Source organism: Acinonyx jubatus, chromosome B1, assembly GCF_027475565.1.
Source record: "Acinonyx jubatus isolate Ajub_Pintada_27869175 chromosome B1, VMU_Ajub_asm_v1.0, whole genome shotgun sequence".
Taxonomy (NCBI): Eukaryota; Metazoa; Chordata; class Mammalia; order Carnivora; family Felidae; genus Acinonyx; species Acinonyx jubatus.
In genome coordinates this window covers 44,423,077-44,447,531 of record NC_069382.1, presented here as the reverse complement: position 1 = coordinate 44,447,531, position 24,455 = coordinate 44,423,077, and the positions used below count along the sequence as shown (strand labels likewise).

General features: G+C 42.2%; 1 protein-coding gene across 3 annotated transcripts in view; it reads left to right on the top strand.

Annotated features, from left to right (window-relative positions):
- KCNU1 (potassium calcium-activated channel subfamily U member 1) overlaps nucleotides 1-22,369 on the top strand; it is a 146,857-nt gene extending 124,488 nt beyond the window's left edge. For 2 of the 3 annotated variants that reach the window (XM_053216620.1, XM_053216619.1), the window contains exons 21-25: nucleotides 769-955; nucleotides 5,526-5,597; nucleotides 8,280-8,419; nucleotides 17,170-17,361; nucleotides 19,123-19,384. In XM_053216620.1, the coding sequence (XP_053072595.1) occupies nucleotides 769-955; nucleotides 5,526-5,597; nucleotides 8,280-8,419; nucleotides 17,170-17,361; nucleotides 19,123-19,281 (750 nt within the window). In that variant the 3' untranslated portion in view covers nucleotides 19,282-19,384. Of the gene's footprint in view, nucleotides 1-768; nucleotides 956-5,525; nucleotides 5,598-8,279; nucleotides 8,420-17,169; nucleotides 17,362-19,122; nucleotides 19,385-21,741 lie in introns of those variants that run through there. The other variant, XM_053216622.1, reaches the window with a different exon arrangement.
- The last annotated feature ends 2,086 nt before the right edge of the window (nucleotides 22,370-24,455 follow it).

The window sequence follows — 24,455 nt, the reverse complement described above, 5'->3', positions numbered from 1 at the left end:
GATTAAAAAAAAATATGGCGGTGTGAAATGCACCAAAGCATGTAATATTTTTCATGAAATGATGCTGGCAATGTGTAATATTTTTCAAATTTCAAAAATGGTTCCGTCAAGGAACAAATTTCATTTCCCTTTAAAAAAGGCACCAAAAGTTCTCTGCACTGCACCCTTTTATTAGGCCAGAGAAAGGAAGACAGGAAAAGAACCAGAAATCTCCAGATCCAGCTAGTGTTAGGAATTACCAGTATTCTAGTTTAAGCTTCCTGAGGGCGGGATCAGATCTATCCCTGTGTCTCCACCAAATTGGGAAAGAAGTAACCACCACTATGCTAGTTAACCCAGAGAGTAACAGGAAAGGTCAGCTACAAACAAAATTGTGGGGATGCAAAATTTGCCTTTAGATCCATAACTTCTCCTTTCTCTGAATGTTTCCTGTTATCCCTACTGTTATCCCTAATTTGCTTCTCCCACTTGAGTCATATGAATGGATGTGGGCTCTTCTGTCTCCACCCTCCTTTGGCTCATCCAGACTTGCTCTCAAGAAAGGGCCTGTGAAATTTAGTCACACTAAGATATTAATGATCAGTGAAGCTAAATGTGTTCAAATATCAGGTAGCTGAGTCTTGAAACCAAGTCAATGGAGGCTAGAGAGGGTTTGGCTGAAAAATTGGCATCCCCCACAAAGAGCCATTACCCTGAGCCATTACCCTGAGCCATGAAAAATTCCCTCCATCTGAGAAGTCCCTCCTCTACTGGGTTTTCTCTCATTAGGGATCTGCACTCTTTCCTGAAGACCTCCGCGCAGCCAACATAGAGGAATGTTCCATGTGCGCCGTTCTATCCTCCTCATCCAAGGCATTGAGCAGCCCAGCTTTGGTAGACACAGAGACCATCATGGCTACCCTCAACATCGGATCACTGCGGGTTATCTGCGCTCCCCATATGCCTGAAGAACCATGTAAGAACAACTCCCTGACAGGAGGAGGCTAGAGAGAATGGAACAAGGAAAGAGAATTAACTCCTCTCAGAAGTATTTTGATAATGGGGAGGAGGAGACATTGAACCAGAAAGCCTTGAAGTTCCCTTCCAACTCTGAGAATTCTATAACGGAAGTAGCAGACAGTTCAGTCCTTGGGGATCCTAAGTCAAATGAAAACTATGTCTGTATTCTAAATGGAATGCATGTAACACTATTTTCCAATTTTAAGAAAAATCACTGAATTTTTAGTGCTGTTTTTGTTGTTGTTATTAAATATTAGTTAAGATAGAAATTGGCATATTATTATAATTAATAACATTTAGTAGTAGTAGCAGTAGTAGTATCAATCCTCATTGGATCTTAGAGTTGTTTCCATACTCTTCCTAGTTTCATGTTTGAGAGAATGAAGTATAACTCTCTCTTACTCTTTGAAGATGCTTTTAATATATGAATTGTACAAGATTATCTCTAAGGTCCCTTTCAACTTCTACAGACTAAAAATGTTGTATTGCAGCTTCAGATTGGAAAGAGATGGTGAGAAGCAGGATCTGTTCAGGATGGGGATCAAGTCTCTTCCTCCTTTGTATTCCTCTTAATTCCTAGTACAACTATGGTCACTTAGATGCTTACCACATACACACTGAATTGCAACAAATAAGCCAGTAAGATGGACTCTTGAGCCCTTATGTTTGACTGTACCCAAGTGTTCAAGGTAAATTCCCACTAAATATTGTGGTTTTCCTTCTCCTCCCAAATAGGAAAAGGCTTACTATTAATTTGTTTCCAAAATTGAGTACTAGACACTCAACCTAATATGAAAGTACTATTTCTGAAGAATTTTCTGTATCTAAAACAGATTTTCAACTCAACAAATAAAAGTAAATCATGGTTGGGGTTCCCTGTATCCAGCCATTTCCCTTGGGAATGTTGATCCTCTGTATCAGGATCAGGAACTTAGTCCTTTAGCCACATAGCTGTTGACCACTTTGCATGGAACTTGGAACAGTCAGACATCAACAGCATCACAAGGCTTTCATGATTATTGTTTTGGATAAAAATGTTCATGAATCAAATTAGGAAACCAAAAGAACTCTCTCTGACTCCTAGGTGCTGTTGCTAGGTGAGAACATAAAAGGGTCTTGGGACAGAGGAATAAATGAGCAATCTAGCCTAATCTCTGGTAGGTGAACTGAGCCAGCTACCTGAGACACCCTCACTAAGCAATGAAAGCCCACTCAGCACCCAGAGTTTCAGGGTGTTTTGCAAAGCAGGCTAATAACAAAGCACTTTATGAATATCAAAGTGCCATGGAAATCCAGACTGAGGATGTATGAACCATATCTCTGCTGAGCAAATCAAAAAATGCTGTTGTGCTCTGCACATAAAACCTTAGCTTAGCAATTAGGCTCACTCAGATTTACACACGATTTGTGTGTGATATATGTGTGAGTGGTGTGTGTGTGTGTCCACACCATGCTTATAACTTTCTATAATTGGACAAAGAAGAAGTATTCACTTTAAAGGCAAAGTCATCAGTATACAAATGAAAAAGCCTGGGATAAACTGACATTGGCCATTGAGTTAATCATCTCGGTGACTTGTCCTTCCTATCATTACTTTTACTTCATCTCACATCTTATATAGGCTAGAAAGAGAGAAACCTATGGATTTAATTCCACTTTCCTTTATTTCTAGTGATTTTTATCCCTTTGCTTATTCATTAATTCAACAAAACAATATTGATTTGGTATGATGTGCCATGTACTCTGTTACAGGCTAGAAGGATGCCCTCAAAGGAGAAAGATTAATTGGTAGAAAGAGGTAAAAGAGAGAAGGAAAAAGGTTTGGAAAGGGGCAGAGAAAATGAAGAAATATCAAAGTATTTCAATTGTTATGAAGTATGAGTACATGCTTTCCCCAAAGATAAAAGGAAAGGTTTAGAGAAAAATGTATTGTGGGAGGCTTGCAAGGTTTCTTTTAGGGATATCATCATACCCAACTGTGTGACCAGGAAATGGAGACCTAGACAGGCTCTACTGCGCCACCTAACGAAGGTCACTGAGTCTGCTTATCTGCTGGCTATAACATCAGTAAAGTCACGTTATGAGCACCCAAGAATAGCAAAGGATCATTACTCAGATTTTTCATCAATTACTCTGGCATTATAGAAATCTACTTGGAGTTTATATAGAGAAATTCTGAAGCCTTGAAGAAGCCTATTTGGCTCTCTTAACCATTCTTCCCATTTCATGTGAATACCATTCTTGTACCATCCCTAAGAGATAGAAATGAGAATATACACTTCCAAGAACTGACAGTATAAAGGACTATGAAATTCTGCCAGGAGTCAGAAAACATCTTGCATGCTGAGCACCAACATAAGACTAGCCAATGGGCAGTTTGCTCTCCTTTCCTCTAGGACAGGGGTTATCAACCAGGGGCAGTTCCCCTCTCCCCTGCCACCCTTCCACCCAGAGGTCATCCGACAATGCCTAGAGACAGTTTTGGTTGTCCCAACTTGATGGGATACTATTGGCATCTAGTGAGTAGAGGTCAGAGATGCTGGTAGACATCCTATAATGCACAGGACAGCCCCGCATGATTTAAAATAATAATAATAACAAAAAACTTTTTGGCCCCAAATGTCAATAGTACCAATCAGAAACCTTGCCCTAGCATATCTGTTGAGACTCTTGTGGGATAAGCAGGCTTTTCCACATCTTCGCAGTCATGATAAACTTATATGTGAAGGCCATCGAGGACTACCAAGGCTATTCCATACGGTGATTCACCAAGGGATGTTGGGAGTTGGGGACAGCAGAGTGAGGACTTTCTTAAGGATCCATAAGAACGCCAGGCCTCCTGGACATTTCTGTGGGAAACTTTAGGTTTTCCAGTGATGTTCTAATTATTGCCCTGTCACATCACAGGGAGAGCAGGTTGGCAAACCTAGGTATTGAACTAAATAATCTGTGGCATAATCTAAACATATAATGGTAATTAAGTCTGACAACTTAATATGCTACTGAAATTTAAATGTACAGTAGTAATCTACAATTAAGCAATCTTTTATAATAGCACCCTGCCAGACTGGAAGATTTCAGGTATAATACTGTGTACTATTACATAGCAAAAATATTGACAATTAGTGAAATATATCCAGGCTATGATCTGACACATACTCAAATTAACCATTGCTCTACAAGACAAGAGGGAGTTAAGGCAGAAATTCAGTTGCTGTCCTTCAGCTGGTGTCCAAATCAGTTATTTCAACTGATAAGCATGTGTGTGCACCTAGTAAGAACATTTGAGATCGAAGCCTCTGACTATATGTACTTAATTCACAGATTTGATAGGACTGTGGTAAAATCCTGATTGCTCTATAGTTTCCACTGCTCACAGCAGCCAGAGGGATCTTTTATAAATATTTAACAGATAATGTCAGTTCCCTACTTTAAACCCTATAATGGTGACCCATGACAATTATAGGAAAATCACACAGGGTTTTGGAGGCCAATTAGGAGTTTGAATTTTCTCCTACTTCATCTTATTTATACTGACTCTTTCCTGCTTTGTATCCCTTATCCAATTCCCTCTGCCTGGGTGGCTGTTCCCTATCCCTCAGGACTCCATTCCAACATCCAAGAGACCTCTCTTCAAACCCTATCAAAGCATCACTTCTGATGAGATCATTGTGTGTGTGTTTCTTTTTTAAGTGGACCCCAGCTTCCCATCTCTCTCTTCCCTTTTCATCCTTTACAATTTTTTTAGTGTGGCTCGGACACCGGAACTCTGGTGTTCAGCTGGGTTTTGAACCTTCCTGTTGTTCCCTGCAAGGTAGCACTGTGTTTCAGGCTGGTGCCATGCATTGCTGTGTTTTGGAGTCGAGGCCCACAGAGGAAGTGAGTCGAGGCTCACCTCCTAACACAGGAGGGAAATCTGTCTGTAAACTGAAAGCAAAGCTCAGAGGCCCCAAGTCACATCCTGCCCATCTTTAAGGAAGTCCCAAGGGATGTAGGATTGAGTCAAGCCAACCAGAGATGGGAGGCAGCCAGTTCTGCTAAAGAAGAAAGAAGACATGAGCATTGCCTCATGGGCACCCGGGTACCCAGAGAATATCTCAAAGAAGCCAAGAGCACTAGGAGCCAGAAACTAGTGGTAGTATCTCCAGAAGCACTGGTGGGGAAGCACCACCATTTATTCATGGTTCCCTAAAAGTTCTGCAAGCAAATGGATGTGGACTGAGGCACAGCCTGTCTGAGCCATTACCCAGCACTACCACTCCATGCAGAATAATCATATTTTACTTTGTCATCAATAAGCCACGACTGGGAGAGCTTCACTTTTTTGTAGTTCATTTGCAATGCCATTTAAAACACACACCACTTCTCAAAAGGAAATGCTGAGGAGGCCCCAATTTTCTTTCCCTTAACTTTGTTAAGATAAAGCATCAGGTAACATGGCATGCATTTACATCCTTGCCAAGTCTTAAAAGCCACTTTGTTTGCATTTATCAATCTCTTTTCTTTGTTGTGTGTGTTCACAAAAGGGACTTCAGAGTGTTTCACTGGATTTCCTGAGAAACCAAAATTCCGAAGAATCCCCATCCTCACTGAACTGAGTAAGTTGTGTTTCAAGGATAAAATTCAAGGGAGAAATCTTTGTGATCTAAGAGTCCACAGTCAAAGGACAGAAGAATCAGAATGGGGCCCAGACAAACATTAAGTGTTTGGACATTACATTGGGCTTTTACACACCTGGTGACATCATCAAGCAGAGCCTGTTGTATCTGGGTGTCAGGGTGCAGGAATAGCATCTGCCTTCTCCTTTTGTTCAGTGACCAGGAGGAGATCAGCCACTGACTCAGTCTGTTTGGAGGAAATCTTTTGTGGGAGGGACCACGGATTTGAAGACTTCTAGGAAGGATCTCCCAATACTCACTTACCTACCCATCATGGGACTTTAAATCAGGCATCTTCCTTTCCTGTAGTGACACCGGGGCTAGGATACCAGGGTGATGCAAATGAGGCACTTGGGGTACAGATTTTAAGGATGTGTCTGCTCCTGGGGTTCTTAAATTTTGTGTCCCAGGTACCTCCCTTGGGTCATCTGAATCCTGGCTCTGAGTGATGCTCTTCTAAAATGAAAATACTTCATGCAGAAACACCAGAATAAGCTGTTATCTCTCACCAACACCATATGGAAAATGCACATACATGAGACTTTCCTGGATGTGAGGAGCTCTGAGGGTGGGAAGAGTAGGGAAGGCAGCAAAGGTTCCTGTGCATTTGGGGATACATTTTTAAGACAACAGGGGACACACTGGGATTTAATAATAGCAATAATTGATGATAAAAGGGGAAGATACGTAAGAGGGGCATGGTGTCTTTAGCACAGATTAGAACCTGAAGCTGTCAACTGCAGTTTTTACTTACATTTTATTTTTCTACCCTTTTGAGCCATCTTCAACCCAAGGCGTAGATACACTAAGGACATTGATTAGAAGACTGTGATGTAAGTTGGAGTGGTGAGGAGAGGACCAGCAGGTTTTCCCTGGCCCCAAAGTACATCTGGTCACCATCCAGGGACTTACAGCTTTGTTGAACTAAAGACTTTCTGGCATCAGGTAGCCCTTGTCAAATTAGTATAACAAATCACCTGTCAGCTCCCTCAGTTTTTTGTTCTTTGGCTGGCTGGAAAAGGTCAAAATGACATGAGAGCTGCAGGCCTGACTGTCAGCAATTTGGTACAGAATGTCCAGTGGCATACAGGAAAATGGCTAGGAAAGCAGAGGCCAGTAGTTCAAGAAGACACAGCGAGATTTGGACAAGGGCTCCTGGAGTATGTGTGCGTGTGTGTCGTGGGTTAGAATGCAAGGAGAAAAAAGTGTATGTGCATAAGAAAGGTGGGTAGATATTAGTGAGACATTGCTCATCTTTTATAAAACCATGGAGTGATTTGAAGAATTAAGGAATAATCCAGTCTTAGTTAGGAATGTATTCTGCATTGTATGCCCAGGAAGTTTGGTTTGATCTGTAATGTGACTGTCAAGAACTGTGAAGGATGTAAGTAAGACCTTATGTTACTTGCAAACCATTAAGTTGACCTGCCTCAGTTTCATGGATACTGGAAGAAGACACAAGACCCCTGGGACAGAGATAAAGAACAGTTTATTACTCAAAGCAGTGGCAATAGCCAGAGTACCATCAATTTTGTGCTGCTTGCCCAAAGCCTCATTCCCACAGGGTGACATGACAAGGGCCAAATAATACCTGTACGAATAATGGATTGCTTTGTAGGAGAGAAACCATGGGCTTTGGGAACCAGAATCTTTTATAACAGGCAGTAAGCTTGATTCCCTTTGCTCTGGTGGGAGATATTATCTCTGTCATCCAAAGCTATTTGGTCTTCAAACATTTTTGAAACAATAATCTTGGAACAACGGCAATCAGTGCTTCTGTTTGTACTCCCAACTATGACCAGTTGCATTTCCTTCAGAGGCTTCCTACAGGGATCTGAGTTGCAGCTGGGGCAAGTATAGACATGCTAATAGATAATTTGGCCACTTCTACAGGGGCCCCAATTAGGAGGATTCTCTAAGCCCTATTACTCAAAGTATAGTCCATGAATCAGCAGCTGGAAGCTAGAAGCTTGTTGGACACCTAGAATCCCGTTCTTACCCCCAGACTTAGTGAATCATAATCTGTGTTATAACAAGATCCCCAGGTGATTCATGTGCACATTACATTTTGAGTGTTACTGCTTTAGCTTATCCTGGACCCAGATAACTCTAAAAACCCAAGTGAATACCAAGGTATCTATGATGTAGTGTTATGAAAAATGCCTTTAATTGGGGTGATCATATGTTCCCATTTATGCCTGTTGTCCCAGTGCAGTTATTGAGAGTGCCCCTTTTTACTTCCAAAAGTGTCCTGCTTTGAAAGGTAAATTATATAAAGGTGACATTGGAGGCATTTGTTTGGAGGAACTGGGTCAAGGATATACCCTTGATGATGAAGGTACCCAAGATGGATACATGTCTTTAGGGGAGGAAGATTCTTGGAAAGAAAAAAAAAATTATATCTATATCTATATCTAATCTATATATATATCTAATATATATATAATATATATTAGATATATTAGATATTAGATATACTAAAGTAAGGGCAGATCCCACATTGGCCCCAGAGTAGACATCAGATCCTTTGATGAATGGTCACCCTTGGCCTGCTTTGTATGGCAGTCTCATATTCTTAAGCTTGTCTGCCTGCCTTTCTTTTTTTCCTTCTTTGCTTTGCAGAAAATCCTTCCAATATCCACTATATTGAACAGCTGAGTGGACTGGATGAATCATTCTCAGGAACAAACCTGCATCTCAGCACATCCTTTTCTACTGGCACCGTCTTTTCTGGCAGCTTCTTGGATTCCCTCCTGGCCACAGTAAGTGCAGCTGAGCTGAACCTGTGAACCAAGCCCCTTGCAGAGGGTAGAAAGGATGGTTAGGGCTTAGAGAAATGATGAGAATTCCTCACAATTCTGAGTTCTCTTGGAATTTCACAAAAAATCTTGTTCAGATACATTATTTCATCTTTTTTCACAACTACCTGGCAACGGGAGCCAAATGTTCACATTTTCAAAATTACAAATGTCTTCTGGCCCTTAGAACGAGACCACTTGGTACCAGGAAGAATGAGCACCTAAAGAGGAGGGTACCTACCTTTGAGCTTCAAGTGCATCTTGGCAGACCAAGCTGTGGTGTCAGAACTTATGAGATACTCCTTTCTCCTCTCTCTAAAATATCTTCAACAGCTTATGCAGGACTCAGCCATAAAGGGACAGGGGGACTAGGAAAAAAAGCTTTGGCCTTTGGCGATATGAGTTTTGTTCAGAGCTATGTTGACTCTCCCTCCATGTCACCCTTCTCCTGGGGTGCTTTGTTTTGTTTTGTTTTGTTAATGTTTATTTATTTTTGAGAGAGAGACAGTGGGAGAGGGGCAGGAAGAGAGAGGGAGAGATAGAATCCCAAGCAGCCCCATGCTGCCAGTGCAGAGCCCGATGCAGGGCTCAGACCCACAAACCGTGAGAACAGGACGTGAGGAGAAATCAGGAGTTGGATGTTCAAAGGACTGAGCCACCTGGGTGCCTCCTGGGCGCCTGACTATGTGGGTGGTCTTCAGCTCTCAATACTTCTTTAGCTTCTGAGCATGTCCCTTGCCTCCGCTCCAGCATTTCCATAAGTAGAATTAAATGCACTGTGAGAAAACCTACTCTATGCAGGGCACACTGTTCTAGGTGCCAGGGGTACAACAGTGATGAAACAAAAGTCTGTGTGCCCACGTAGAGCTTAGGGTAGTGGAGGAGATTAATGTAAACATGATAGCCACGCCTGGGTGGCTCAGTCACTTAAGTGTCCAACTCTTGGTTTCGGCTCAGGTCGTGATCTCACGGTTCATGAGTTTCAGCCCCACATCGAGCTCTGTGTTGACAGTGCAGAGCCTGCTTGGGATTCTGTCTCTCTCCCTCTCTCTCTGCTCCTCCGCCACTGTGCTCTCTCAAAATAAGTAAATAAAACTTAAAACAAAACAAAACCAAACACAAACCTGAAAAATAAGGGCCATATGTGGCATGTCAGATATAAGGGCTAAGGCAATGTGAGATAAGAAATGTGAAGGTTAGGAAAGGAGTTGCAAGTTTCAATGGCACGGCCAGAGAAGGAAGGCAGCACTGACGTCGGGGCATGCAAGGCCAGCTCTGGGGAAGAAGGGAGTTGGTGTCATTCTGATCTTGGGAGAAGAAACACTGCAGGCAGAGAGGAGAAGGGAAAAGGCAGTGAGGTGCAAGTGCTCTTATGTCCAGGGAGTTGGACTAAAACACAAAATCTGTACGTCACCATTTGTGAACCACTGCAAGAACCCCTCCACAGGAAACCTGGCTGCCTCACAGACTCCTCCCCAGAGTTTCCAAGGGAAGGGCTGCGGAGCAGCTGAATACCAGTGTATAGACACACAGGGCTCTGAAGCCAGTTTGATAGACTTGCAGCCTTCTGTAATTCCGTGTGGAAAGGGCATCATTCCTGAATTGTGCAGGTGCCTCAAAGGCACAGATTGCACTTTTTAGGGGAGCGTGGCTAGGCCATAGGCACTGCCCTCGTGGCAGCAGGGGATTATGTTGCCTTGGCCTCTGCTTCCCTAAGCCTTGTGGGGAAGGGGTGTCATAAATCCCATCCGGTTCTCAGAGAGAGAAAACGATGTCAGTGATAGCTTAACATTAAACAAGTTGGTAGACTATGAATTTCCCAAAGGGTTAGGCAGCATTCAGCCTTGACTGAGCCAGGGGCCCCGTCAGGTGACCTTGCTGGGAAGATGGCTCTGTCAGAGAAAGGGTTTTATCACTGTCTGTCATTGATATGTCAGTTCCCTTGCCGGTAATTAATGACTTGAAGTGTCAGGCAGGAGGTGACTTTGGATGAACTGGACCGTCTGCAGGATACATTTTCAATGGGGTTAAGGTCCCAGGTCTCTTCAGAGATCCCTAGATGACAGGCACCTTCGTGCCTTAAATTCAACTGGAGCCTTAATTAAACTCCACTGGCCCACAGCAGCAGGAACAAAGTCACAGACTCTGCTTAGAACTAGTGGGAAGAACGGGATGGGCAGAGAAGGGCTAAGAGAATAGAAATAAAAACAAATGAACATACAACGTAAGCCAGCATAGGAAACACAAACTCAGTCATGAGAGCCAGCAGCTGGGCCTCTTACCACTTACCACAGGACCTGTGACCTCACTGAGAAGTACCACCTCCTCCCAGGCTACCTTCAGGTATTGCACCATTGGGCTCCTCAGTGGGAAAGGACAAGATCATCCTCCTGGAAAAGGAAATAAGCTATGTAAGAACTCAGGAGTCTTTTCTGAGGCCCTACAGTGAAGTCTGTGGAAGAGAAAAAGCCACACAACTGAAGTCACATGAGGTCACAAGCCACACTGGACCCTCACTTTGTCTGCAAGGACAGGGGTGTCTGAGTGGCTCAGTTGGTTAAGCATCCCACTTTGGCTCAGGACATGATGTCACGGTTCGTGGGTTCAAGCCCTGCGTCGGGCTGTGTGCTGACAGCTCAGAGCCTGGAGCCTGCTTCAGATTCTCTGTCTCCCTCTCTCTCTGTCCCTCCCCTGCTCGCACTCTGTCTCTCTTTCTTTCTCTCTCTCAAAACTAAATAAAAGTTAAAAAATAAAATTAAAAAGACTAGCACTTGGTCAACAGAACATAGGGTGAGCATAGCAATGGAACTTTTATGTCAAAGGGGCTGGCTTGGGTCTTGACCCTCTGCATATCTACCTAGTGACCTTCTGCCCCAGCTCTTGAATCCTTAATGATGTACAACACAAAAAAATGAACACACTTTAATACTATTTAGAGCTCCAGCCCCAAATCTCTGGCCATGAGAAGCTGAACTAGACCTTTGAAAATAATCAGGTAACTGCCCACCCTTGTTTCCTTTGCCCTGATGTCTGGTGCTGCAGGGTCCACCTGGCTTTCTAAGGGTGGGGGTGACCTCCCATTGTCTAGCCACATAGAAAGAAAGAGGCCACAGTTCAGACCTGAGCCTCCAATTCTATCGTCTCCCCTCTTCTGAGTACCATTTGATGTTGGCTGGCCTCCTGACCTGACCCTTGGTCTTGCGTAAATGAGAGCAGTGGCCTCGGAATATGTTCGTCACCACTCTGCTTTATTCTCCATTCTTATCAGAGCATCTTCTTACTCAGAGGCGGGGGAGAAAGGCAAGGATCTTGGTCTCTCCTTAAAGTTAGGATGGCAGTTGCAAGCTCCGTCCGTGGTTATCACTCCCTCTAACCCATCCCCGCGGCAGGTGCCACTAATGGTCAGTTTCTTTGCCTGCAGATCACACCTGCGGCTCTTTCTCAGCACGGACCTCATGGCAACTTCTTCGAATAAGTTCTGTTGTTAGGGTAATATTAGAAATCAGAGCAATAACTGTGATAGGAATAATAATAACATCTCTGAAGCACTTACTTTGGGTCAAGGTCTTTGCTAAGCGCATTACCTGCAATACCATGTTGAATTCTTCTTTCAACCCAATTAGGAGAATATAATTATGAGCTTCATTTTACAGATAAAGAGTCTGAGGCTTAGAGGGATACATAAAGTGCCAAAGTCACAGCACTTACAGATGACAAGCTGGTTTTCAAACCCTACTTTCTGTGATTCCAGAGTCAGACCTTGCTGTCAGAGTCCCGTCCTTCCAGAAATCTTTGTGATTATGAGTAGCCTTCCAGTGCATTGACTTTCAAGTTTTGCCGAAAGGGATCTGCCTTCCAGCGTGCTCAGGAGCTGCTGAGCAGACAAGCAGCGAGGGGGTCCCCCTGGGCACACTCACCCCATCAGGGCACCCCCACACACCTGTACCTCTCCCCCCAGTCAGAACAACTCAGCTTTCATCTGCACTGTGTGTGAGGCTCTGCCTCCAATTTGATTCGAAGGAGGATTTCTGTTGTTAAGAAGATCTGGAAGGTCACTCCTAGAAGTTAGAATATGGGACCCATAGAGAGAGGCGTGAAATGGAAGGAGCAGAATCCCATCCGCTGTTCTGAGACAAGATATCCAGTTTCCGGTCCTGAGTCCTGTGTGAGGGACAGGGGTCCACCACCCCACCCCATTTAGCATGTGCCTTTTGCCTCATAATGCCCTTTCCCAAGAAACACCTTCCAAGCGGTTCTTTGGACCTGCCGCCCAGCTCAGGGCACCAAGAGATCTGTTTCCTGCTGCTGCATGGTCAGAGGTCACAAGTCAGAGCTTGTTCCCCTGATGCCCATACTACCCAGAAGGGCAAAGGGGAAAAAGATGCATTCAGAACAGATTCCCCTCAGGACACGCCGCACCCGTGTCTGAAACGAGATTAGATCACCAGTCTGGACTTCTCCACCTTTTCCTCTGCCCTCCCTTAATAAACACAAAGGAATGAAGGTGTGGGTCCCAAGGATGGAACAAAGCCTGAATAACGTGCTGTGAAGTCGTCACTGCTTATACTGAAGTTTTGTTTTGGATTTCATGTCCTTTTTCATTCTATCCCTTGATACACCGGTGATTTTTTTTTTTTTCCAATGTAAAATAATAGTGTTTCCCTCCAAATCGGACACAGCTGACACTACGGCTTCAAGTAGCCTCTGGTATACTACTGTAAACTGCCCCAGATGGGAAAACAGTCCGGTGAAACATAATTCACATTCACATTTAATCCTCTCTCAGCTCAATACTGTAAAAAAATACGAATGTGGAATGGCACCTGGGTAGCTCAGTCAGTTGAGTGTCCGACTCTTGGTTTCTGCTCAGGTCATGACCTCACGGTTCATGAGTTCAAGCCCCACATCAGGCTCTGCGCTGACAGTGTGGAAGCCTGCTTGGGATTGTGTCTCTCCCTCTCTCTCTCTCTCTCTCTGCCCCTCACCCCTGCACGTGCACGCTCATGCTCTTTCTCTCTCTTTCTCCCCACCCCCCTCAAAATAAATAAATAAACTTTAAAAAAATATATGGAGAGACACTCAGATCCATAAGCAGGACTCCTGTATGGCTTTATAACAATTGGACTTCAGAACTGGACATGAACGTAGGCAGCAATTTCCTTACTTGTAAGAAAATTGCGGCTCACAGAAGGTATGTGACTCCCTTAAGGTCCCTCTGCTGGTTACTCGCAGTTTTCCTACCATGTAGCCTCATTTTCAATTAGAAATATTTGATAAGAATGGTTGGTCTTACAGCCTTTGGAGATGGATTTTCAGAATAAAAAGCAGCAAGTAGCTACGGTGTTACTATCTATATTATCAGGAAATGTTGTAGGTTATGAGACAGACCTCAAGCTTCATTGTAGCTAAAAGTGAAAACACTTTGGGCCTCAACATTTTCTAACGCTGGAAGTCCAAATTCTACTAAATCTGATTATATCAGAAACACTATCCAAGTTTAAAATATGTGAAGCACATTTCAACTTTCATTTTCTTGAGAAAGAAAAAAAAGAAAGGAGGGAGGAAGGAAGGGAGGGAGGTGAGGGGGGCAGGGAAGAGGCCAATAGGAGAGAACCCAGGATAATAAGAATACTAGATGAGCTCTCAGAATAAGGGTGACATGTAAATCCCATTATTTTCCCCAACATAGAATTGCAATCCTTTTGAAGTCAAAACTGAAGAAATGACATATTCAACAGCTAAGCCTCTCTCTGTTAAATATGCAAAGCACATGTTTCCCGAGAGCCCTTGACACCAGAACAACCCTAAATTTAGACCTTTGCTTTCATCAGTGGAGAATTATTCTAACAGCATTATGTTTGATCACTGTACACTATGGCCAGTTGTTCTTAAACGGATTGTGGCTCAACCTGGATTTACGTCCCCTGTTCACCCCTGGATTTCAGTGAGCCAATTCTGGAAGCTCCCTTCTAGGTGGTAGCAACATGGAACAAAGACGAAATGTAAGGAGAAGACCATCAGTCAGGGGATCCCCTCAGTCAGGACATTTGAAGTCATCTTTTAGTCTGAAAACTACTTTAGAACTTATTTTCCTTTTATTCTCTCTTAAATCATATAGCTTGTATTATTTCCTAGGCCCTCTTGTCCCAATGGCCTCTACGTTTTGCTAGAAATATTTGTTTATTTGTTAAAAATCAACAGCCAATTGCAGTCAATATTCGTACAGCTTTGAACACCTGCTTTGTTCAATGCACCCCTGACAACATGAATGTTAAGTAGACAAAGTCTGTCCTCGGAAAGAGCACATCATTTAAGGAAATGTTGCCCAGAGTGATCTGAGCACCAACCAGTGGCAGAACCACTAGAGGTGGCCTTTAAATTTCTGATTCCCACTCCTGTCCATAAATTCTGATCCAGTAAATCTTGGATTCCAGAAACCCACACTCATGAATATCCTTCCAGGTGATCCAGATACATGAGAACCAATGTTGAAGAGAACAGAACTTAATAATGTGTGCAGTAGATCTATTTCATCCCACAAACAATATTCAAAGGTGGTATTATCATGTCAACTGTAAAGGTTATGAAACTGGTTTCTGAGAAGGAGCACATGAATTTTCCAAAAGTATTCAGCTAGAACATACCAGTCCAAGATTCAAAGTCAAGTATGTTTCAGAAAAACTACCAACCTTAAAATACAGAAAGATGAAATGAAGCAAAAGCCAGTGGCTGTGGGATCACAAAGAAAGGAAAACTTCATTCTGATGAAGAGATCCCCAAGTTGATGAGCGATCAGATGTTCTAAAGCAAAGGCATGAAGGAGTAAATATGTAGCTTCAGCAACAGATAGACTATTGAGCACTGGAGGGCACCATTCACAGAGGAGATGAGCTTGGTTTTACAGCAAGGGTTATGACACTGAAGGTTTTAGGAGGTGGATGGCATGATTTGATTTGTGTTCGAGAGAATCTCTCTGGAAACAGTTCGAACAAGGATTCCAAGTGAGAAGAAAAACAAGACGGGTCTTACCTGTCTTCAGGTAAACAGGTTGCCATCATAATTCAGTCTGCAGAAGATGAGTCCTTGAATCTGAGAGTAGAGAAAGTGAATGGCAACATTTCTAAGACAGTAACAATTGAGTTCATTACTATTATTTTTTTTAAGTTTTTATCTGCTTATTTGGGGGTGGGGGTCAGGAGGGGCAGAGAAGAAAGAGAATCCCAAGCAAGTAAGATCATGACCTGAGCCAAAATCACGAGTCGGATGCTTTAACCAACTGAACCACCAGGTACCCCATTGTTTTTAATAAAAAAAATTACTAGTTTTTCTATAGGTACTATTTAAACCTATGAATTGTCATGTCTACTGGAGTAAAAGCCTAATTTAGATAAAACAAAAAGTATAACATTTAAAACTCTATGTATTCAGATTTGAGAAAATCTGATGGGTAATGTATTCCAGTGCTAATTACATGTATGCCAATGGCCAGTTTACACTGAATATGGTAGGAATCCTTTGGAAAAGAAGTTTAAGAAAGTAGCTAGGGCCAGGGGCTCCCTGGGTGGCTCAGTCAGTTAAGCTTTTGCGAAACTCTTGGTTTCGGCTCAGGTCTTGATCTCATGGTTCGTGAGTTCGAGCCCTGCATCGGGCTCTGTGCTGTGTCAGCATGGAACCTGCTTGGAAGTCTCTCTGCCTCTTTCTCTGTCCCTACCCCGCGTGTGCTCTCCCTCTCTCTGTCTCTGTCTCTCTCTCTCTCTCTCTCTCTCTCTCTCTCCCCCAAAATAGGTAAACTTAAAAACAAATTAAAAACAATAAAATGACTAGAGTTATTCGGACTCCAGGTGGTTTCAAAATAAGCAGTTGTCCCACATGTCTTCCTTTGGTTTTATTTTGATGCCAGAGATTCCAAAAATTCCATCCATTTATTCAACCCTTACAATTTTGTGTTCTAGCTCCACACAAGAACTGTGGGAGATCTAAATATCAGTAAGGCCCAAGGCAATACCTGTCCTCAAGTGGGTCACAATCAAAAGGAATATAAGTAGATTCACATCCAGAAGATTCAATTATAGATGACAGTAATCATGTCAGTAGTCCCTAGGGAGGAATCTATAGAAGTCTCATTAAATACATAGTTTTAAATGTCTGTTGATGATTATTAGGGTATCTGTGGCCTGACATACTCCTCTGCTATTTTTGGAAGACATCCTTGGTGTCAGTATCATTTCCCATTTTGTTCTTCTGCTACAGTGTAAGCCCTGAGGGAGCAAGAACTGGGTCACTCTGCACCTTGCCTAACCCAGTGCCCTACCTGAACTGCCAGTTTTTAGTTGATTTTAATAATGGTAATGAGGGGCACCTGGGTGACTCAGTCGGTTAAGCGTCCAACTTCGGCTCAGGTCATGATCTCGAGGATCGTGACTTTTAGCCCCGCGTCGGGCTCTGTGCCGACAGCTCAGAGCCTGGAGCCTGTTTCGGATTCTGTGTCTCCCTCTCTCTCTGCCCCTCCACCGCTCATGCTCTGTCTTTCTCTCTCCAAAAATAAAATTAAAAATAAAAATAAAAATAAAAATAATGATAATGAGAGACCCTGTTTTGTGTCATTTGATCCATTTCAAACAGTGATACCCCCCTAAATTTCCAAGGCTATACACGTCCACAGTTTCTATGCTGGTTCTTCTGACTTTGCACGTGGCTTTGTCGTTGCTTTCCAGGCCTTCTACAATTATCACGTCCTGGAATTACTTCAGATGCTGGTGACAGGAGGGATAAGTTCCCAGCTGGAACACTTTTTGGATAAGAGTTTCTGTGGGCTGACCCACAGCTGCACTTCGGTTGTGTCTGGAAGAGCGCGGTGTAAGCTGGGGCTTCTGTCCTTAAACCAAACCATTCTGTCTGACATTGAAGTGAGTCTACTTCTACCTTAATAAAGGTTCCCCCTTCCTTACCATTCTGGGTTTCTGAAAATGACTCAGGCTATTTGGGTTCCTAGATAGCCTATAGCATAAAAATAATAACAGCAATAATACAACCTTATACTCATATTTTATAATTTACAGTGCATTTTCATGTGCTATCTTTATTTTTTACAACAATTCCAGAAGGTATATAAGGCAGTCGTTTTCATGCCCATCTTCCAGATAAAAAATCCAAGTCTGCAGGAAGCATCTGAGAGGCCTAATAACTTTGTACCTTAGCAAGGGTATTAATAATAACTCTAACAGTTAATATTTACTGAACATTTTCTCTGTGCCTGTCTGCTTTGTTTTTCTTGTTATTTTTGTTTATTTAATCTGTCCAAGGATTTACATGGTAGGTATTGTTATTAATTGCATTGAACAGATCAAGAAGCTGAGACCCAGAGAAACAAGGACTTACCTGAGATCACATTTTGTCCCACTGGAAAAGCAGGGTTGCCTCCAAGGCAGTCTGACCCAGGGTCTGCCCACTCTTCCTATATCTGAGCTGATAAAGAAATCTGATCATGCCAGCTGAAATCAGGAAGAAGGATTCTGTGTTTGAGTCTAAGACTCTGATTGGGCTAAGTAGTGGAAAATGCTTGAATTTTCCTAGCCCACTGAGCTAGTGAGCAGTAGATTATGGCAAGGGGAAAAGCTAATTAAGGAAGATTCCAGTGAGGCATCTGGGTATTTGTTGATCAGATTGGGGTCTAGCCTGGCAATGAGTAATCAACTTATCAGTGCCTTTTGGTTTAGCTTTAACTGACATTACATTGAGCTCCCCACCAGTTAGCAGGGGCAGGAATTTATAAGGAAATATTTTTCGTTTATCAGTAGAAAGAGAAACCCCTTCACAAGAAGCAATTTCTTCTAGGTGTCTATACTTGATATGTCTTAATAGATACTGCCAAAAAGGGAAAGCCCATGCTCTGTACATCTGAATTCCAGGTGCAAACAACACTGCCAAGTTCCCTTAGCACAGTCTGGTCCTTGGCATTTCTGTGGTCTTGGGTTCCTCACCTGAGAATGACTTACGAGTGACTATCAGCCCAGGATAACTGCCGCCAGCAACTGCCTGTTACTATCAGAGCTGACAGTGGACTGGTCAACACTCCTGTCCTTCCTTTCTCCACTTATATCTTGTCCTCATTTTGTTCTTTACCCCATAGCATCACATAATGAAACGAACTCTTCTCAAGTGACTTCACTGAATCCCCTTGCTGTTACTTTGACCATGTTGTCTCATGATGCCCTTGTTGGGTATAGCCTGAGAACAGTGTCAGGAGGAATGCTCGGGACTGTGTGCTATTTGGAAAGTAGGATAAGAAAAACACTCTCTTGAGTTCACTTTACATCCCAACCCATTATATAGCTTGAAAACTGAATTTCCCAACCTGTTACTCATTGCTACTTCTTACTGGTTACCAAAACAGCGGTAGTAATAAAAACTAGCATAACAACATGCTCCACCACACCCACGAGGGGCTCTGGAAGACCACGTGATAAAAACAATCACTGGGATTAGAGGCTCAAAACTATTCATAAACCTAATTTCCTACTTGACAATGCCACCATAAAAGATATTAGGAAATGGCTTTTGGGTCTTCCAAACTTTTACTGCAAGGAAAGATAATAACTTTCCAGTAAGTGCTTGTTATTGCTTAATTAAAGTGCCAACAGACACATGTTTTTCTCTTTCCTCCCCAGCCAAGAAAGACATTTGGGCAAGTGTTCTGTGGCTCATTAGATAATTTTGGAATCCTGTGCCTTGGCTTATACCGCATGATAGATGAAGAGGAGAACAACCCGGAAGAAAAAAGGGGAGTATGCTACCTTGGAAAGTGGTACCCATCTATCCAAGCATAGGAGCCAAAGCTACTTTATTTTATGTGAAAGAAAAGTCCAGAGCTGAGGGTCCATGCTTACAAAGAAGGGTCCAGGGGGAGTAGAGAGTGATGTAGGAATAAGGAAGCATGGGTGTGAATAACATGAATGAACTGATGATTGGGATACAATTACTACTGACTATGTAAGGATAATGGTGTCTGTGTCCCTAGTGACAGCTAAAATGTAGACCCAGATTTTAAATCAGGGTTCTTTTGTAACTTACCCTTCATCCATCTCTATGCAACTTTTTAAAGCTAAAAGCCACTGGAAAGATTTACTTGTTTTCTGCTGGGCTCCTTGGGTAAATGTTTATGGACTGCCTCATTTCTAGCCCATTTGGCTTGGTATGTGTAAATTGTGGGAGTGTTATGTTCATATTTCAGTTGAAACTAAGATCCACTTGATAGCAGCATAGGAGAACATAAAGGAAATGTATGTGGAAGGCAGAAGGGGAAAAGAGAGGGTACAGTCTACCGACAATTCAATAATGTAGGTCCAAACTAAGATTCTCACAGTGGGAATGGACAGGATTCAGTCCATTTTAATTTCTCCAAGGAGAAATTAAAAACAATAGAGTGGAAGAAGATAGAAAGGACCTTGCTCTCGTTTATAGGGAGAAAGAAACCAACTTCCTCAAAGTGGAGTAGTCTTGAATGGAAAGAAAACTTTCTGCCCATCAGAGAAAGGAAGGAAAAGAATGGGTGCCAAGGCAAACATTGCCATACCATGTGCTTAAACGAATTTGTATGTAACACCAGGATCTCTCAGTGAAGCATAGCCATGGCCGTTGCTGAGAGAAAAGATGGAGGAAGTATTACAGGGAGTTGGGAAAGAGGTAAAAGTGTAGGTTAGCTACTGAGAGTAATAGAAGAACTTTGTTGTAGGTTTGTAGAAGCAATACCCAACTCAAAAATGAAAGGACAAAGGATTGAAAGTCCTGATGACGTTAAACAGTGGATGTACTTAGAGTGCAAGAATGAAAGGGGACAGAATGATGGGAAGTGACAGCCAGAGAGTGATTTCTGGAAGCATGGTATTTGAGAGGTGGGACATGTCGAGAAATGATGACTTCCAGTATGTGCTCAGGAAAGTGGTTTGGAGATAAGATTCTTGGGTAGGAGAAAGGTGCCTAGCTCTTGGAGTTGTAAGCCACATAAACATTGCAGGCACATGAAATGATAGTGGTCCTAGAGCTTGAAAGAAAAAGTATCCCAGGTGCAAGAGACCTAAATATACATGGAGGTCTATAGATGATACTGATGAATCAAGAGGGATGGTGATATGGCTATAGAGTATGAATCACAAAGATGTTGGGGAGCAGTGATGTTCTGGAAGCAGCACTGGGAAGCATGAATGATGCTGGTTTCTCTCTTTCTCTGCCTGAACTCCATGCCCTTGCTCCAATACTTCTGGAAAACCCATGGAACATGGTAATAGGGAAAATGTGCAGCCCCTCTTTGAGAGGACATTCTGGAAGGAAATAATATTTCTGTTTCAAAGGGAATATGTGGCTATAGTAGATCTTATTTAAACTATTATAGATATCACAGGGAACTCAGTAGGAAAGGTAAAAAGGGGAAGATTGTTCAGTGAAAGGAGGTCAGAGGTGCACTGAGATGGGCGTTGAGGAAATACGAGGTGATGATTTGGGGCAGTGATGAAGAAATACAGGATGAAAGACATGAAAAGTTATTCTGCCTTATTCTGCCTCAGTGTTCTGACATGAATGCTCATGTAGTAATTCATTTAACTCACATTTATTGAGGATTTGCTATGTAGCTGCTACTGTGCTAAGGCATCCTGCTGCCCTATAAACAGGACCAGGCTGTGGGTGTTCTTTAAGACTCACTGACATTCACTATTTGCTTACTAGTCAAAATTTCCAATAAAACTGGTTTATTTTTTTTTCCATTGGCCACACTACATTCTGTGTGAAAGTTGGTGGTGTAAGTATTAGGGTAGGCCTAAGCCAGAATGGAAATAGCTGGAATGTATGTAATCTGCTTTTGATAAAGCTTGGCCAAGTGCTCACTATTGTGCCAACTGAGTTCATTAGTGTAGTGGGTATTAAAAACAGGGAAACTTGGAGTCCAAAAGTCAATTAGAGATCAATCAGTCCACACCTCCATCCTATCCCTCTCCCATTAAAGAGGTGAAAAAAGCAAGGCCCAAAGAAGGGAGATGCCATGCCTAACCAAGGTCAGAGACACTTGGTTTCAGAGGCAGAAGTGAATGTTAGTCTCCTAATTCCTAGTCTGAGCCTTCAGTTATACTGTGCCAGGGGTATTTACTATTACTCAGAAACCAATGAGGCAAAGCAGAACAAAAACATTTCCTCCTCTGGCCCAGCAGAAAGACTTCCTTGTTTTGGCCATCACCCGTAGCCATGCCATCCTGGCTGCAGAGAGGCTCAAGAGTCATCTTTGGCTTTTCTTACAGGTTTGTGATTACCCGGCCACCCAATAACTTTAAGCTACTGCCCTCGGATCTTGTGTTTTGTGCCATCCCTTATGGCACTTCTTGTTACAAAATGGATGGTACTTCATCTCAGAGTCCATATGAAATAATCAACATGGTGCCACTGGCATCAGAGACAGTTACAGAAATAAATTATTCTCCTATGGTTGACCCAGTTAACCAGACTACAAAACAACCTTTGACTACATCACTTCATCATTTGCAGCCAAAAACTATTTCCATTAGTGGCTCTAAGCAAACCGTCGTACCTCACAGAAGTAAAATGCCACCCCAGCCACATTTAGGTGAAACTGAAACCGTGAAAGAAAATGAGAAAGGAAAAATGAAGGAAACCACAGAGGAGAATGCCCCTGCCTCTTCAAAATCAAACTAGGCCCGTTGATATTCTCCACAAGCCTTTAGCTTGCTACTTGTAAAGCATCTCCAGAGATGGTGACTTTGGACAGGAAAATAAAAATGGAAAGATGCCTTTTTTGTGCCCATTGCTTCGTGGTTGATGAGCAAGCCCACCCGGGGGAGAGGCAAAAGTCTGATCCAATCCCACTGGGTCTGGAGTGATAAATAAAGAAATACATGACGAATGCTCTGTAAGAAAATTTCCTTTCTGTGTGTCCCTCGAACAGAAAATATGTTAGAATGAGCTGTGTTAAAGAGGCCCTTCAGGACTTGGGTTCCTCCAGTCAGGGGATAAAAAGTGAGCAAGATAAAAACAATGAGGACCTAGACACAGGAGACAAGAAATAAAAGAGCCCTCAAATGAAGAATCTTACATTCTTTTTCCTCAAGCAGGCCAATAGTAAACCAGTATATTTTCTCCTTCTCTTTATTCCTCACGCTTTTTCCTTCTTCATCTCTGTCCATAGGAGGTGAGAAAGATCAAATGGGGAGACACCAGTTTGAATCAGAAACCAGTTTGTGTGTAACTAAGACCTAGGTATATGCCTGGCCCAGGAATGAATATTAGCATATCCTGAGATAGGGTGCCTAGGTGAAATCAGGCAGATAGAAATACATGACCTTCCACATTCTCTAATCTGAGAATAAAGACATCATTGCATAAAAAGTATACAAAACTTCCCCATGTTCCAAAATGAACCATTTACTCCCAATTGGTGGTCTCGTAACGATGACCTTTGTATGTAACACCTTCTTGTGTTCCAGATACAACACAGGTAAAAGAGAAGAGGAAAGAAAATAATAAACTGTATTTCTGATATATTATTTTAAATGATGTTTGTGATTTCCTTGACATTCTTAAGCCCTTTGCTAATTTGGTATTAGTACCTCCACTTTACAAAGGAAGCAGCTATGGCACAAGTAGGGTTGCTAGATCAAAGAAAAGATACCCAGTTAAATTTGACCTTCAGATAACCAGTAAATTTTTAGTATGAGTGCATCCAAATTATTATACTTTGCTAGCAAGTGATCAAATCACCTTTTGAACCCAATTGATTTGACTCCAGCACTTGCAGACATTCTGCATCCAAGCACACGAATCAAAGAAATGAAACAAACCAAAAAGAAAGAACATTCATCCACAGGAAATAAAATTTTATATTAGTTAAACTTAGTTTGTAATAAAATTAACTCAGTCTATGTGGGGGGAAAAAGGAGTAATTGTAAGGAAAGTTGTCAGAGACCAAGGAGATTCTTTTTCTTTTCTTTTCTTTTTTTTTTCTTTTCTTTTCTTTTCTTTTCTTTTCTTTTCTTTTCTTTTCTTTTCTTTTCTTTTTTCTTGTTTAAGCTTACTTGAGTCATCTTTACCTTCACTTTTTACAGACTGGCTTTTTTGTTGCCTTTCATTACACGTGGCAAAGTATATTTTCTTGCAATTCCACATTTATAGATAAGAGTTGTAGGTGCATCAGAGATTTAACTGGCCTGTCTCTGTCTCTCAAATCCTAATTTCTGAAAGAAAGTATGTAGTGGGTTCAGCTTTGGCCACTCAACCACAGCTATCAATGGCTGAGCAGCAGGGCATCTCCAATGAAGGACTTTTCTCAGGGATGAAAGGGAAAATGGTTCATGGTCTGGGAAGACACTGCACCAAACATCTACTGCAAAGGCAGGATCATTCCTTCTCCCCATTCTCTGCGGGATCTTTTACACATAGGAGATTTGGTAGGAAAAAATATTGCTGAGAAAGAAAAGTATAGATTAGTCCTATGCATATTTAAAATCCACAAATCCGCTGTACACATTATCAACCAATCTGTTCAGCATCTGAATCTCACTTCTCCAGAGTCAAAGCTGATCCCACAAATGAGCTCGTTTCCAACACAGCAGAGAATTTAGAATGAGAAACTCTTTATTTTTAGTATTTTAGGGGAACAATTACCAGAAATATGGCTAAAGAAACATTGAGGTATATGCACTACAGCCAACATTTGAGTGTTGTTACTGCCAGTCTTGATAAATAAAATTGTCAGAATACCCCTAGACTCCTGTGCAAAGTGATTCCATAGCTCTAGAACAAAACCTTTTACTTATAAATGGCAACATTTTAATACAAATCATGACACTAGATCCTCTAGCAATATAGTAGATTCTTAATTGATAATGATTATTCAGACCTTTATTTCACTGAAGTATGGTAGACACACAATATTACAATACAGGTGTATATCATAGTAGTTCAACAACTCTAAATACTATACTATGCTCACCCACAAATG